We start from the raw sequence: 17552 nt of genomic DNA on the forward strand, positions 1-17552 counted from the left end.
GGTTATTACAAATAAAGCTGCTATGAACATAGTAGAACAAATGCTTTTGTAGTATGATAGGGCATCTCTTGAGTACATTCCTAAGAGTGGTATTGCTGGATCCTGAGGTAGGTTGATCCCAAATTTCCCGAGAAACGGCCATACTGACTTCCAAAGTGGTGGCACAAGCTTGCATTCCCACCAGCAATGGATGAGTGCTCCCCTTACTCCACATACTCTCCAGCAAAGGCTATCATTTGTATTTTTGATTTTAGCCATTTTGACAGGTATAAGATGGTATCTCAAAGTTGTTTTGATTTGCATTTCCCTGATTGCTAAGTAGGTTGAGCATGACCTTAAGTGTCTTTTGGCCATTTGAACTTCTTCTATTGAGAATTCTCTTATCAGTTCAGAGCCCCATTTATAATTGGGTTGGTTAGCATTTTAAAGTCTAGTTTCTTAAGTTCTTTGTATATTTTGGAGATCAGACCCTTGTCTGATGAGGGATTGGTGAAGATCTTCTCCCAATCCAGACCCAAAAGATGAATATGGTATGTACTCACTCATAAGTGAATTCTAGCCATAAATAAAGGGCATTGAGCCTATAATTCGGGATCCTAAAGAAACTAAATAAGAAGGTTAACCCAAAGAAAAGCATATAGTTATCCTCCTGAATACTGGAAGTAGACTAGATTGCCAGGCAAAAATTGGGAGCTTGGGGGTGGGGATGGGGTGGGAGTAAGGGGAGATGGGAAGAGAGATTGGAGAAGAGGACAATGGGGAGAACTTGGGGGAATGGGATGGTTGGAATTGAGGAAGGGTGGATTTGGGAGCAGGGAAATAGATATCTTAATTAAGGGAACCATTTTAGGGTTGGCAAGAGACTTGACTCTAGAGGGGTTCTCAGGTGTCCAAGGAGATATCCCCAGCTTATTCCTTGGGCAGCTAAGGAGAGGGCACGTGATCTGGCCCTAACCTATAGCCACACTGATGAATATCTTGCACATCACAATAGAAACTTCACCTGGCGATGGATGGAGATAGAGACAGAGACACACATTGGAGCACTGAACTGTCTCCCATGGTTCAAATGAGGAACAGAAGGAGAGAGAACATGAACATGGAAGTCAGGACTGTGAGGGATATACCCACCCACTGAGACAATGGGGCTGATCTAATGGGAGCTCACCAATGCCAGTTGGACTGGGACTGATGGAACATGTGATTAAACCGAACTCTCTGAATGTGACTGACAATGAGGGCTGACTGAGAAGCCAAAGACAATGGCACTGGGCTTTGATTCTATTGCATGGACTGGCTTTTGGGGAGCCAATCTGTTTGGATGCTCACCTTCCTAGATCTAGAAGAAAGGGGGAGGACTATGGACTTCCCACAGGGCAGGGAATGCTGACATCTCTTTGGACTGGAGCGGGAGGGAAAGGGGAAGGGGGAAAAGGGGAAGAAAATAAGAGGAGGGGAGGAGTTGAAAATTTTTAATAAAAATAAAAAAAAGTTACAGAATTTTATTAGGAGTTGCATTTTGTCTAGCTTTGTGTTAATGTACAATATATAATGAATATTGTTGAATTATCATGTTATAAATTACCTGAAGAAAACTCTTTCGATATTTAAATCTTTAAATCTAAATGCTTGATAAGACTTAATACTTTTTGCAAATATTTTTCTATCACATTTTATGTCTATGATTAGTCATCAAAAAAGTTAACAAAACTTCAGTTGATTCAGTCTTGTGGCCTGTTAATGTATATAGGTTTTTGAAATAGAAGAGATCAATTGTAATACACATATAATTAGTAACTTAAAACTGTTATCATTAAAGCTTACCTATGAAAAACATTTTCATTAAAAACACATTTTCATTAATGTCTACGCATGAAAAATAGATACTTCATATACCTATCCTTCATACAGATTAATTACTTTTTGTGTTTATAGAGTCTTAGCAACAAGGTATTTAGTAAGTAAGCCATTTCAGGAGGCTGAGAGAAAACTAATTTTAAAAAGAGAAATAACAGCTCCTCAACAATGGTGACAAACATACAGATGGTAAAGAAATTTCATAAGGGTTGGGGCGGGGTTTTTTTCTTGTCTTTGCAGGAAAATACTGATCTTCAAAATTTCAAGAGACCACGGATATTTGAATATTGACAGATGGAAAAATAACTACCCAATAAGGATCATTAAGAAAACTGAATATACAGTATACAGTTATGTGTATATTTATGTATGTATGTATTTATATTTATGAATATATAGAGCTGGTTTTGGAGTTGGACAATGGCTCTGTCCTTCTTTAAATCCAAGCGTTCTCTTAAAAATAATTCCAGAGTTTCTGTCTCAGTTCAGGAGCCATGATATGGAACAGAAAAAAAAAAGAATTTAGAAAACATTTTACTTTTCTTCATATCGATTTTTGTCTTTATCATACCTTTTATTGAAAATATATGTCAGTGTATATCTGTATAAATAATGCTGAAGTTTTCCACAATGAACAAAGAATTTCCTGCAGTAATCTTTGAAGTATCTAGGAAGAAGACAGGACCCCACAACAACTCCACCTGGTTTATATGACATCATTATGCTGACAGTGCTACTACAAGACTTGCTTTGGGTACCAGCTGCAGAAGATGGTTCCAACTTTCCTCTCATGACTTAGCCAAGTTGTTTACTATACAAAACTTAAGCTAGTTAAGATGGGATATTGGTTCTTATTGTATATAATTTTGTATTAGGCTTAGAACTCTCTTATTTAAACAAAATGGGGAGGTGCTGTAGGAAGGCTTGCAGCTTGTAGTTACCAGACTACTGGGGTGTGGCCTCTTACACTATATATGGGGATGCAGAGCCTGTCTCTGATCCTTCTTCCTTTGCCCTGGCTGCTCATTTGTTCAGATTGTTGGATTGCTATATTCAATCTCTGTCCATAGTCCAAGCAGAGAATTCTAATTTGTGAGTTTACCATAATAAATAAATGACTATCTTTTTTCTCAAATCTGAGCTAGTGTAGAATTTCCTTTAAACATCCATTCATCAGAGCTTGCATATGAAAGTATGATGAGAATGACAAATGTTTGCTGTACAACAACATGCACAAATAACTGCATATATGAATACTAAATAGTGTCAAATTCTATGTATTTTAATTACAGTGTTATATCTCTTATACATGTGGTTACTACAACATTGAAAATGAAACAAAATTGAATCTGGGGAATTATCTCAATTGGTTGAGTTCTTGTCTAGTATAACCAAAGCATTGGTTTCAGTCTTTAACACCACATAAATCAGATGTTATTGTTTATGCCTGTAATCTCAGCACCCTTGCAATTTTAAGGTTATACTCTGGTATATGTTGTATTCAAGGCCAAATTTGGCTATGAAGGGAAGAGGGCAGGACGGATAAAGACAAAGAGAAAGGAGATGAGTAAGAAAAGAAAATCAATAGAGAAGAAAGGAAACATAAATTAATGTTGTATTTTTAATGTTAAATGACTTCATTGAGTGCACTCATATAGTCAGGTATAATACTATCATCAGAATATATGCGGTCCTAACTTATATTCAAATTTTCATTCCACTATACCTCTATAAAGTGTTTATAAAGGTACAGTGCTGAGTAAAATAAGTAAGACACATAAAGCCAGCTATCACATGATTTCATACCCATGAAAGAATACATTATTGAATAAAAGAAAATTAGGTACCTAAACAAGGATTCTGGGAAATGGTTCTTCTTTTGAGTTTCTCAAGATGAGGTTTCCATTTCCTTAGAATGTCAATGCAATATTGATTTCAGTTTTAAAGCTTTTAAAGCATAATAAATTATAGGTTTTGATCACAGTAAAGCAAAAGAAAAGTCATTTTCAAATATGAAATAAAAATGAGCATAAATATGTGATGCATTCAGAATATCCAATAACCGTTTTAAATCCTATGAACAAAAATTTAAAATTATATACCTTTTAATTGGTTGCTTAAATTTCATTTCTAAAAATACTGGTTATTTCTTAGCCTTATCTTAGGGGAGCTTTACATAAATATTGATAAAAGTATACCTTACATACAAGAAAGGAGAATGAGACTATTTTGATAGGCATAAGTAGAGCATGGAAATTATTTTAGACCAAATTAGAAAAGAAATGCTGAACCATAAAAAAATTCTATCTTTTTCATTCATTCAAATGTTGAAAATATTCACCTGGTTAGAGGACTACATAAACAATTAAATCAATAGATAATTGGAAAGCAACTATTTTCAGTCAACTAAATGACTATATGACTACAATTTTGTTACATGCAAATTGTTGAAAAGAAATGAGAAAAAGTCATTCAAGTAGTCAAGATAAAAAAAAAAACCTAAGGAATATTCTTTTAGAAAGCAGTTATTTTAATATCTGAAGCAAGCAGTTAAAATTTTAATGGTTTCTGAGAAGTGTAAAAAGGTCTTAAAACACAAATAAATTCATTGTGAAATGTAACATACATTTTAGTGAAGTTTTGTTTTTGTTTCTACTGTACCTTTCTTTAGTCCAGGAATGAAAGCTAAAAAGAGATTTGTATAAAGTTAAACAATATTCATTTTCTCTTCTTCTGAAAATACTATATAAAATAACATATAAAATATATTAGAATAAATTATATGATTTTCCATTATATTTTCAACCTAATTTCACGGAAAGTATGTTAATGTAAAGAATATTTAAATTTATCAATTTGTCTTTTGAAGTTTGCATGACTGAGATTTGACCAAGCTTATGTGATATGTTGCACTTTCAGCATGCAATGATTTGTCCTTAACAAATAGCTATGTGCTTTTAGGCATTAGTTAGCAGCTCAATATTTTGCAAGAAATAAATACAATTCCCACTTCATTAACTGTGAAAGGAATATACAGTACATGATTACAATGCCAATGTATTTATATAAAACTCTACTAGAAACACAGTAATCAACAAGCAGCATGTTTTACCAAGAGTACCCTGTCTCTAATTTCTAGTAATAAATATAAAGATAACAGACAAAAATCAATAGACAATAGCATGACAGTGGTTCATTAAAATTTATTTCAGACAATTAAAGTTGGTGATTCAAGTGTATTCTAATAATATTCTAGATAAAAACAGGACGAAATTTTTAATTAATATTCTCTCAAAGACTCTATGACATCATGTTTCATAACAAGTAATCAAGTTTAATTTTAAAATAAATAGCTTAAACTAATAAAATATTAGTATTCTATCAATCTGTATGAATGGTTATCCTGTTTATTATTCATAAAATTTTAAATATACAGTAAAACTTACTTATTATTCACTTCTGTGTTTTAGTATATATTTTTAAATGTTTACATATAGATAAAAGCTTAAAAGACAAGCAAAATGAAATTTCATAAAACCTACATTAATTAGAACTGAGGTAGTTCCAAATGAGACATAAAATTAAGGGAGTAAAAGAAGGTAAAAAAAAACATAAAAGCAAATGGTAGTGTGAAAACAATGCTATTATAAAATCACATGAATTAATAAAAGAAGATTGCTGACTAATTTTAGTGGCATTGGGATATCACTGAACATTTATTTTCCCTCACAAGGTATTTCATCATCAAGAAGTAATGCAATTTAATAGTTAGCACATGCTAAAAAAGAAAAGAAAAATAATAGTTCATTCCAAAGATACATAGTATAAGATTGATATTTTAAATAAAATCCTAAAACTCTATATACTTGATTGATTGTATTCTTGGGGAAGATTCACCTGCAAACACATACATGAAAGGATAATTCCATCCATTATTACAATAAACAATTAATACATATGTTATCTCAGTATTATTTGTGCATTTCTTAAAATAAAATGGAAAATTAGAAATAAAATACTTGCTTTTAACTTCTAAGGTAAAATTACAATGTAGTCTAGTGCTTAGTGATCTGAATTCTGTTATTTGGTAACTTAAAAGTTCAAAATGAAAGGGATGTTTGGAGCTAGATATGTTTCTAGGGCTCTGGATGGGTATTTTCCCCTTAAATATGCAGTTTATTTATGAAAGATTTCATGAATATGAAACATGATATTTCATAAATTATTTGATACCAGGATAACAGTGAGTTATACACTGACAATACCCTTGTATTTGCATATTTGTGTCAATATTCTATTTCTAGATTTCACATTATTAATGCAATTTCCATTAAAGGTTCCAGAAAAAGAATTGGCGTCCCCTGCTTTGAAGTGGTATTAAAATATTCTGTTTGTGGATTACTAAGGAAGCCAGTTGTGTAAAGCCATATTCTAGGGATTATTTTCTTTTTTAAAATTTTTATTGTGCTCTACATTTTTCTCTGCTCCTCTCCCTACTTCTCCCCTCCCCATCAACCCTCTTTCAAGGTTCTCATGCTCCCAATTTATCTGCCTCTCAAGTGCTGGGATTAAAGGTGTATGCCACTGCTGCTCTCTGGATATTTTTTTTTAATAATTAAAAAAAGTTTAATAAACTCTAAAGTGTATATGTGCCACATCTTCTTTGTCCATTCTTCTATTGAGGGGCACCTAGGTTGTTTCCAGGTTCTGGCTATTACAAATAGTGCTGCTATGAACATAGTTGAACAAATGCTTTTGTAGTATGATTGGGCATCTCTTGGGTATATTCCCAAGAGTAGAATTGCTGGGTCCTGAGGTAGGTTGACTCCCAGTTTCCTGAGAAGCCATCACACTGATTTCCAAAGTGGTTGCACAAGTTTGCATTCCCACCAACAATGGATGAGTGTTCCTCTTGCTCCACATCCTCTCCAGCATGGACTCTCATTGGTGTTTTTGAATTTTGCATGCAAATGTATGGAAATAGAAAAGATTTTACTCAGTGAGGTAACCCAAACCAAAAAGAGGAATATGGTATGTACTCACTCATAAGTGGATTCTAGCCATAAATAAAGGACATTGAGCCTATAATTCGTGATCCTAGAGAAGCTAAATAAGAAGGTGAACTTAAAGAAAAACATATAATTATTCTTCCTGAATATTGGAATTTGACAAAATTGCTGGGCAGGGGTTGGGATCACAGGAGTGGGTGAGGTGGGGATAAGGGGAGATGTGGGGAGAGAAGGAAGAAAGGGAGGATGAGGATAGCTTGAGGGAATGGGATGGTTGGGATGAAGGTGGATGTGGGAGCAGAAAAGTAGATATCGTAATTAAGGGAGCCATTTTAGGGTTGGCAAGAGACTTGAATCTAGAGGGGTTCCCAGATGTCCAAGGAGATGTCCCCAGCTTGTTCCTTGAGCAGCAGAGGAAAAGGTGCCTGAACTGGCCTTCTCCTATAGCCACACTGATGAATATCTTGCATATTACCATAGAATCTTCATCTGGGGATGGATGGAGATAGAGACAGAGAACCACATTGGAGCACTGGACTGAGCTCCCAAGGTCCAAATGAGGAGCAGAAGGGGGGAGAACATGAGCAAGGAAGTCATGACAGCAGGGGTGTGTTCACCCACTGAGACAATGGGACAGATATAATGGGAGATCATCAAGGCCAGTTGGAATGTGACTGATGGAGCATGTGATCAAACCAGACTCTCTGAATGTGGCTGAAGGTGGAGGCTGACTGAAAAGCCAAGGACAGTAGCACTGGGCTTTGATTCTTCTGCATTGATGGACTTTGTGGGAGCCTTGTCTGTTTGAATTCTCACCTTCCTGGACCTGGGGGTAACAGGGAAGACCTTGGACTTCTCATAGGGTAGGAAACCCTTACAGCTCTTGGGCCTGGAGAATTAGAGGGAGGAGGAGTCGGGGGAGGGGAGAGGAGGGGATGAAAGTTGGAGGAGAGGAGGAAGTGGAAATTTTTAATTAAAAATAAATAAATAAGTTTAATAAATATAAAAACAAAAGCCAAAAAGAAACCAAGTGTTTTAAAATAATATAGTCAAGACCATTGTTTCCCTAACCTAAAAACTGAAAACTGATTTATGTATGACTCAAATCAAACTGACCAACTTTCCTTAAATCTCAAGAAAATAAGGATTATTCCATGTAAAGGTTTCCTTATAAAGGTTGGGTTGGCAGTTAGACACCAGAAAATGGAAAAATCTCCCATGCTCTAGGGTAGGTAGAATCAACACAGTAAAATTGGAAATTGTATCAAAAGCAATCTGCAGATTCAATGCAATGTTCACTAAAATCCGAGCAAAATTCTCCATGGATCTCTAAAGAACAATCGTCAACTTCATATGGAAAAAGCAAAAAAACCCAGGATAGCCAAAACAATCCTGTATGACAAAGGAACTTCTGGAAACATCATAAGCTCTGAATTCAAACTCTACTATAGAGCTAAAATAATGAAAACAGGCTAAAAATAGACATAAAATCATACAGGATATGTTGGCACAAAAATAAACAGGAAGACCAATGAAATCAAATCAAAGATATGGATATCAATCCACACACTAAGAACATCTAATTTTTGACAAAGAAGCTAAAAATATTAAGTGGGATTAAAAATAATATTCAACAAATTATTCTGGCATAACTGGATATCAACATGTAGAAGAATGTAAATACATCCTTATCTATTGCCATGCTCAATACTCAAGTACAAATGGATCAAAGACCTCAAAATAAAACCAACCAAACTGAATTGATTTGGCAAGTCCTCCTGCATATGTGCTTCTTTTATTGAATAATGAATAAAGAATCTGCCTTGGCAGAATAGAAAAAGACAGAAATTCAAAGCAGAGATAGAGGAGAAAAGATGGTGTAGTCAGGAAGATGCCACATAGCTGGTGAAGGAGACAGACACCCTGGAACCTTACCAGAACCTTAAATATATTTAACCTCATGGTAAAATATAAAATAATTGGACTGGGTTAATATAAGATGTAAGAGTTAGTTAACAAGAAGCCTAAGATTTTGCCAAACATTCTTGTAATTAATATAGTTTTTTATGTTATTATTTGGGTCTGAGCATCTGGGAAGCAAAGTAGCATTTTCCACCTACACTGAACCTCATATAAGACAAAGAGGAAAGTACACTTGAATGCATTGGCATATTAGATCACTTGCAAAGTATAATTCAGACATTGATAGCAACAATTAATAAATGTGATCTCCTGAAACCAAGAAACTTCTGTCAACAGCCAAATCTCAAATGGCTGAAAGACACTTAAGGAAAATCTCTTGACATCCTTAGCCAACAAAGAAATGCAAATCAAAACAACTCTGAGATTCCATCTTATACCTGTCAGATTGGCCAAGATCAAAAACACTGATGACAGCTTAGGATAGGGAGGGTGTGGGATAAGTGGAGCATTCCTCTTTTTCTGGTAGGAGTGCCTCTTTGAAAATTAGTATGGTGATTTCTCAGAAAATTGCGAATAATCTACTTCAAGACCCAGTAATACCATGGTTTGGTATCTACCCAAAGAATACTCAATCATACCACAAGGACATTTATTTGCTAAGTGATGTTCATAGCAGCATTACTTGTCATAGCCAGAAACTTGAAAACATCCTAGATGCCCCTCAACTAAAGACTAGATAATGAAATGGTCGTCCATTTACATAATAGAGTACTACACAGTGGTAAAAAGTAATGGCAGCTTGAAGTTTGCATGTAAATGGATAGATTTGGAAAAAAAACATATTCACTGAGGTAACCTAAACCCAGAAAAACAAATATAATATGTACTCACTCATACATGGCTTCTAGACGTACATCAAAGAAAAAAATAAACCTACAGTTCACAATACCAGAATGCCTAGGTAACAAAGAGGGTCTTAAGACATATATGGATCTACATAGGAAGGAGAAAAAGATAATATCTCCTGAGTAAATTGAGAGCATTGGGGTCTTGGGAAAGGGCAGAAGGGGAGGAGGGAAGGGAATGGTTTAGAGAATATGTATTGCTCAATAAAAAACAATAAAAATTTTTAAAATAATTAAAATAAGTAAAGGAAAAAAGGTTTCCCTTACATAGTCTGATGAAACACTTGAAATAACAACATAAAATTTTCATATGGAGATATTTTCAGCATCTAAAGCAGTATATTTAAGACTATAATAACACAATAAAACATATATAAAATTATGATGTTTGTGTTATATAAAAAAATTAAAAACATCATACCAACTCATGTATACACACACACACACACACACACACACACACACATATATATACCCATATATATTTCAAAAATATATAGAGGAAATTAATTTGAAAGGGAGCAAAAGGGTACAAGAGAGATTTTGAAAGGAAGAAAAAGAAAGGGTAAATGATTAAATTATATTAAATATATTTTAAAAAATTAGTCATATACATTTTTGAAAATCATCCACAATGTTCTACATTTTTTATTGTATATATGTATACATCTTTATCTATGTCTATATTTTTATTTTTGAAGACAGGGTTGCTCTCTGTAACAACTCCAACTTTCCTGAATCTTGTTTTTAAGACTAGGCTGACCTCAAACTTACTGAGATCTGCTTGCATCTACCTGCTGAGTGCTTGTTCTAGATCTTTTATCATCAAGATAAACATGAAGCTTTTCCTCTGAGATGTTATAGTCTTAATGATTAATGAGTAAATCAAAATTTTTTCTTATGGATATAATTAAATCCAATATTTATCAACAACTATGTGTATAGTAGCATTAATATTTAATATAAATATAATTTTAAATAATAATAAAAATGGATATATTTATTAATAAACATTTGTTTTAAGCAATTCTTTGCAGGTAAGGAGTTCTGGTTTTCTTTCCTCTTTCTTTGTTGCAATGACTGTAAATGTGTGCTCCAGAGCCCAAATGGGGAACAGCATGTGTGTAGGTAGGAGGACAACTTGTGGAAGTAGAACTTCTCTTTCCACAAGGAGAGTGGATTCTGGGGATGTAAATTAAGGGTAGCTTCAAGCTTTCTTTTCACAACATATCCTCTCACTAAGTCCCTTACATTGGTTTTAATAATAAGATTGTTTTTAAACTGTGAAGTATTTTATAAATCAGGTATAATCTGTACTTATAAAAATGTAACAATAATATGAAATTGTATGTTGATATGCATGCATAGTTTGACTACACTTTATATATATATATATATATATATATATATATATATATATATATATTCTTACTTTCAGTACTTGTGAAGAGACTCATGGCCTTGTACACACTATGGGATTCTTATCTTCTATAATTGGAGTTTTAAAATTATTTTGGAATATATGATCTAAATAAATACTTCATTAATATTACTTTCGAATTACCTAGACTATTTGCATTTCAAAATTAAAGGAGCACATACTTAAAAGTAGAAAATGTAACTCCAAACTAAATTATATTAATATTAATAGTTTATCATAAGAATAACACAACAACATAGAGTATCACACTATTCATGTTTATTGTCATAATCCTAGAAGAAATATCCGCATCTTCAATATTCATTAGAACTATCCTGAAACAACTCACAGCTTCTCCTATAATTTTCTAGATAAGACTCTTCTGTTGAGGGAGTTCATTTTCATCAATGTGTTCTAAAGCTTTAGAATGTCTTTGAAGTGCTAAGGAGGATCTAGTCAGCCTGATCATATAAATCACTGTAAAGATAAATTTGGTGACATATGTCAAAAACAGACTTCTCCCATATACCAGATAAAAAAATGAAAATCATTAATTGGTTAACAGGGGTCATCATAGAATTGGAAAGATGTACACATATATTTGTCAGTGTATCAATTTATAATTTCTGATTACTTCAATAAAGTAATCACATCTGAAGCTGTTAAAGAATCTAAAATGTAAGTTCTAAAAATTAACTTTAAGAGAAGCAGTTTTACAATAAATACTATCCCATTTCTTTGGAAATAACTCAAAATTTAAAGAATTTTTTTATACATAATTGAATATTTGACAATGGATTCAATTGAAGAATAATATTTATTACTATATATAGCAATATTTATTATCCTTAAAACAGTGTATAAAATTTTAGAATAATTTATAATATAGGGGAAAAAGTAAATGAATCAATATGCAAGTGAATTTAAACCCTAGGCATATTCTCAAATTTTATGAACTAACATTTGAGAATAAGTTTTTAATTTATTTTCTTATGCCAAGACTTTGAGTTGAGTACATAAGATCATATAATGCAGTAGAAAAACAGCAAAAAAAGGTAAGAGTTGTAGACTTGAAGACTAAAATGATAAATTAATAGTCTAAGATCTAATATTCTTTGAAAATTCTAATTTTAAAAATGATAAAATTTTCTCTGAAGATCTAATTTTTCTTGATATAAGGTTCAAATCACTCCTGTACCTATTCTATTGATTGCATTACTAACAAGTTGTATAACAATGATAATTTTCTAAAGTAAATGGGCTTCAAAAAAGGAAAACAGTTGGGCCCAAATCATAGTTTCTTTTTAAATTGTGTAGAAGATAAAGACTACAAATGTAAATGCTGGGTGAAGGTCATTCACATAATGAGCATCTAGATTTTACAGAAAGAAATATTGAAAATATATGCTTAATTCCTCTATGAGCTATAAATTTCTCTGTATTTTGTTTTGTCATAAACATTGGAAGGGTACTGCCTCCAAGAAGCAATTATTTAAAGTTTGCAAACAGATAAATTGTGTTCCTTTTATTATGAAAATAATAAAACATTTAAACTAACCACCATTATCCATATTAACACAACTTTGGTTGATCATGCTCATGCTGTAGCATACTATCAAGTGTTCCTCTTCATTCATAGACCAAATCTATATACAGAAATGTTTAAGATTAACTCATATTCTCATTTCTTACATCTCACTTCTCTGCCAGTTATCTTCTGCACTTTCTGCCCTTTTATTGATAAAAACTCTTATAATAGGTACACTCTAAATTAATTTTCAAGTAGAGAATGATTACACATTTCAAAAGCTAAAAGATGAATGTTAAAATATATTCAGCATAACAATGAATGTAAAGATGAAATACCAGTGCCTGTAATAAGTCCTAAGTATATCATGTGAACAATACAATAATATATCTGGAGAACAATACAAAAGTATGCTACATTATATTACACAAATATCTCTATTTATATATTTAATATATATTAGAAATATTTGACAATTTGAAAGAAAACTAGGAATTGATTTCTGCTTAAAATGCATCATAGGAATGTATTATTCTACTCAGCATCCTTAGTACATGTGAAGAAATAAGTTTAGAACAAATGACATAACATTTAACTTAAACAGCAATATAGAGTCTAATTAGAATTTGAATTCATGTTTGTGGTTGCAAAATACCATTTACTGTGGAAAACTACCTTATACCAATCATCTTATATAATCAGGAAAGTCTTACAGCAATGAGACTGGGTTACCATCCCATCCACAAAACCTTCAATTGTTTTGTCTTCAAGGTGTGCTTGAGTATTTGTGGTGTAGAATTTTTGAGAGTGACCAACCAATGACACCTCCAACTCGAGGGCCATGCAATAAGAGAGGGAACCCAAGCCTGAGATCATGTTGATAATGGTCAGGAAGCAAATGCTGGACAGCATTGAGACCCAAAAGATTAGCAAATAGGACTGATGTGGTAGTTTAGATGTATTTGAACTCATAATCTCATAGAGAATTGCACTACTGGGAGGTGTGTCTTTGTTGGAGTAGGTAAGCTTGGTTGCATGAAGCATGACACTTTGGAGATAGTCTCTAAGGTCTCATACATGGTCCAGCCATGCCCACTATCTCAGTTAATTTCCTATTGACTCTGGATCAAGTTATAGCTTTTTTTCTACTCCCACTTCTTCTCCAGGACTATGTCTGCCTACATGCCATCAGGTTGCACCATTATGAAAATGGACTAAACCTCTGAAAATATAATATACTCCAATCAAATAATTGTCTGTTTTAAGAGTTGCCATGGTCATAGTGTCTCTTTATAGCAATAAAAAAATCTAACTAAAAAAAGAAGTTGGTATCAGAGCCTGGATATTTCTGAAATTGGCTTGACAATGTTTTGTTTGGAGAAATTTGGTTCTTGAGATAGGAATGTAGTCAAATTCTTTATGCTCTGCTTAATGGAATGAGCCATACTAGGAACATGGATGGCAATGATGCTGAGAAAGTTTTGAACTGTGCAGGACTTGCTCAAGAGGTTTCATAGGAGAATAGTTTTATTATGTTGTCTGAATTTCATTCATGTGCTATTTTGGAGAAGCAAATGGATGATTTTTGCTGTTGACTGAAAAATCTGCCTGAGGCTTAAGTTAAGAGTTTGGAAGTAATTCCATTGACAGAGGAAATCTCAAAGAAACCTAATATAGTATATCATGTGGTTATTAGTGGTAACTCTAAGGAAGATTTATAATGAAAAGGAGCGAACTGATCAGGGTAAATTACACAGTATAAAATTTGTGGATAAAAGAAGCACCAGAAAGTGAAACGCATCTGAGTCCTGTGTTGAAGGAGATAAACAAATAAGAAATATGATAAAATGAGTGGTGACTTTAGGGCAAGATTCCATATAGCTAAATTTTCTACTTGTGAAAAGAAACTAAATAAAAGTTTAGAGAGAGCTGTGGTGGAACATGCCTTTCATCCCGGAACTCTGAAGGAAGAAGCTGGTGAATCTTTGAGTTTGAGACTTGCCTTGTCTACAGAGCAGTTCTAAGAACAGGCAAGCATAGGAAAAGAAAACCATAGAAAGCATAAAGCTGCTAAAAATTATGTGATCCATATATAATTTTTTGTAAGATGTAAGAAGTACTTGCCATGATCTGACCCCAGTAAGTAGCAGGATATGGCATCTTCAGCCGTATGATTATGGAGTTAAGGATAGAAGAAAGGATCTATGGAATTTGATTCTGAGACTAAAGAAAACCTCTGAGGATAGGCACATGTCAGGGATGTCTCAGAATGGAGACCTTGAGAGGAGATTGGGTGAAGTTGCAAATGGAAGTCTGAATTGCCTTTAAGTCCCCAAGATATTGAAAATGTCGTAGAGGTGGGATACCTGCAAAGGAGAGCTGTTCACAGGGATTGGACCCAGCACAAGAGAAAAAAGTATGCTGTACTCAACAAAGCTGAAAGGATTTGGAGATCTGAAGAGTGTTTTGACATCAGACATGGAGATGTAGAGCTTGGAGTTTGCCATGCAGATTTATGTTCTATCTTTGGTCCAATATTTCTTTACTTTGACCCCTTTCCTATGCTTTGGAATTCTATGTATACCCTGTACTATTATATGTTGGAAGTATATGGTCTGGTTTTTTTTTATTTGATTTTATAGGGAAATACAGTTAAGAAATTTCATGAAGAGACTTTGCACTTTAAAACATTGCTAAGACTGTGATTGACTTTGGAGACATTTTAAGTTAGACTAAATATAATTTTCATCATAATATTGTTAAAAAATTATGGTGGTCTGGAGTGGAATGTGTCAATTTGAATGTGATTGATCTCCATAATCTCATAGGAAATGGTACTGTTGGGAGGTATAATTTCATTGGAATAGGTATGGCTTTGTTGTAGGAAGGGTGTTACTGTGGAGGAGGGCTTTTAAGTTTCATATATGCTCAATCCATGTCCAGTATTTCAACTTCTTCCTGTCACCTCTACATTACAGATTTAGTTTCTTCTCCACTCTCAGCTCCTACTCCAGCACCATGTCTGCCATCATGCTGCCATGTTGTACAACAATGATAATGCACTAAATCTCTGAAACTGTAAACAACCCCAATTAAATAATTTAATAATATAATTATTTAATTAAATAATTTAAATAGTTGCTGTGATCATGACACATCTTTACAGCAGCAGAAATCCTAAGATAACTTGGGAAAAATTCAATGAAATAAATACTAATGATATTCTGCTCTACTCATAGATCAGTTGTCATCAGAGAAGCATCATCCAGCAACTGATGGAAACAGATGAAGAAATCCATAGCCAAACACAAACACTAGGCAGAACCAAGGGAATTTGGCTGAGTATGGGGAAGGATTGCAAGGGCCACAGGAGTCAAAGAGACCTTGAGAACATGGTGCACATCACCAACTAAGCAGGTCTCCTAGAGGCTCACAGAGACTGGAACAGCTATCAATAAGCATGAGAATATGCTAGGTTCTCTCTTTATATGTTGTTGGTTACTAATCTGGGGATTTTTATGGGATACCTCAATAGAAGTCTGGGTCTGGTATCTCTGACCCTTTTGCATGCTCTTGGGACTCTTTTTCTTTCACTGAGTTGCCTTATCCAGCCTTATATTAAAACATGTGGCTATTCTACTAGAATTTACACTGTAGACCAGGCTTCCCATATACTCAGAGATCTGCATACCTCTGACTCTTGAGTGCTGGGATTAATGGAGTAAGCCATCACTGCCCAGATTTTATAACTCTCTGTGTCATGTTACATGATATTCCTGGGCCTGCTTTATTAAAAGGGAAACTGAGGAGGAAAAGGTTAGGGAGAGAAGGGAAATAGGAAAAAGGAGAAGTAGACACCAGAGGACATAGATAAGTGGATGGAGGGAAAACTGCAGTTGGAATATAAAGTATCAAAAATAAAGAAAAAATATTTCCTAGAGATGAGAACATGTATTTCCTAATGTCTTTGCTGAAGAAGGCAGCCTTTTTTCAGCAAATAGTATGAAGGTGCTTTTATTAGTATTTTAGGAAATTTCAACATCTTCAAATACAAATGTAATTTATCCTTTCACGTAACAACCAAGGGAAAAAAAACAAGAAAATATCATAGTTTATAAATTAAAATACTGTTTTGGCAAAAACATTAAAATGTCTACTGAAAATGGGAATTAGTAATCAGTTATATTCTGAAAGGAAACATAGTTTGCTTCTCTTTTAACTAAGAAATAGTAATCAGCTTCAAAAGTTTAGCCTTAATTTATTTAAATGATTCAACCTCGTATGAAGGAAATCTAAAAAATCTGATTTCCATGTAATAATTTTAACTAAGAGAAGTAATATTCTGCGATACACAGACTGAATTCACTGTAGAAAAAGTAACTCCTACTTTTCATCAAATAATATGATTTCATTAATCAATCTGGGGAAAACATCAATTTTTCTTGGTTATCAGAAATACTTAATAGAGAATTTTAACTTTTTTGAAAATATTGTACTTATTCTCAAAGAGAACCAAAATTTAGAGTAAATATGGAAAACTGAACTTTTCAAACAAAATCATTTGAATACATATATTTTTATAGTATACTAAAAGATAAATATGGCTATTACTATACTGATTGGAAAAGCAAATGAATCTTTGATAATAGGTAAATGTTAACAACCTTAAGAAAGTTCAAAAGCAAACCTTAAAGAGCTGGATGCATTTTTTTCAGTTGTGAGAGAAATTATTAAATCAATATTTTTGAAACCTGCCTCAAAGCTATTTCAAATGCTTGAAACAGTTACAGATTTCAACCATTTCACAAATTTTAATATTCAATCTGTTCTTCAGTGAATAAGTTCTAAATTAAGATATTGTTAAAATAGGACTTGGTTTCTGTGTCTGTTCTTTAGGACCACAGAGAGAT

The 17552-nt window shown here is 33.3% G+C and overlaps 1 protein-coding gene across 2 annotated transcripts in view; it reads right to left on the bottom strand.

The window, feature by feature from the left end:
- Positions 1 to 17552, bottom strand: part of Pcdh11x (protocadherin 11 X-linked) — a 727015-nt gene that overhangs the window by 93121 nt on the left and 616342 nt on the right. The window contains exon 7 of one of the 2 annotated variants that reach the window (XM_048417810.3): positions 4519 to 4542. The exons of the other annotated variant lie outside the window; for it this stretch is intronic. Coding sequence (XP_048273767.1) covers positions 4519 to 4542 — 24 coding nt within the window. The remainder of the gene's footprint in view (positions 1 to 4518; positions 4543 to 17552) is intronic. 2 annotated transcript variants of the gene reach the window in all.

Source organism: Myodes glareolus, chromosome X (genome assembly GCF_982192425.1).
Source record: "Myodes glareolus chromosome X, mMyoGla1.1, whole genome shotgun sequence".
NCBI lineage: Eukaryota > Metazoa > Chordata > Mammalia > Rodentia > Cricetidae > Myodes > Myodes glareolus.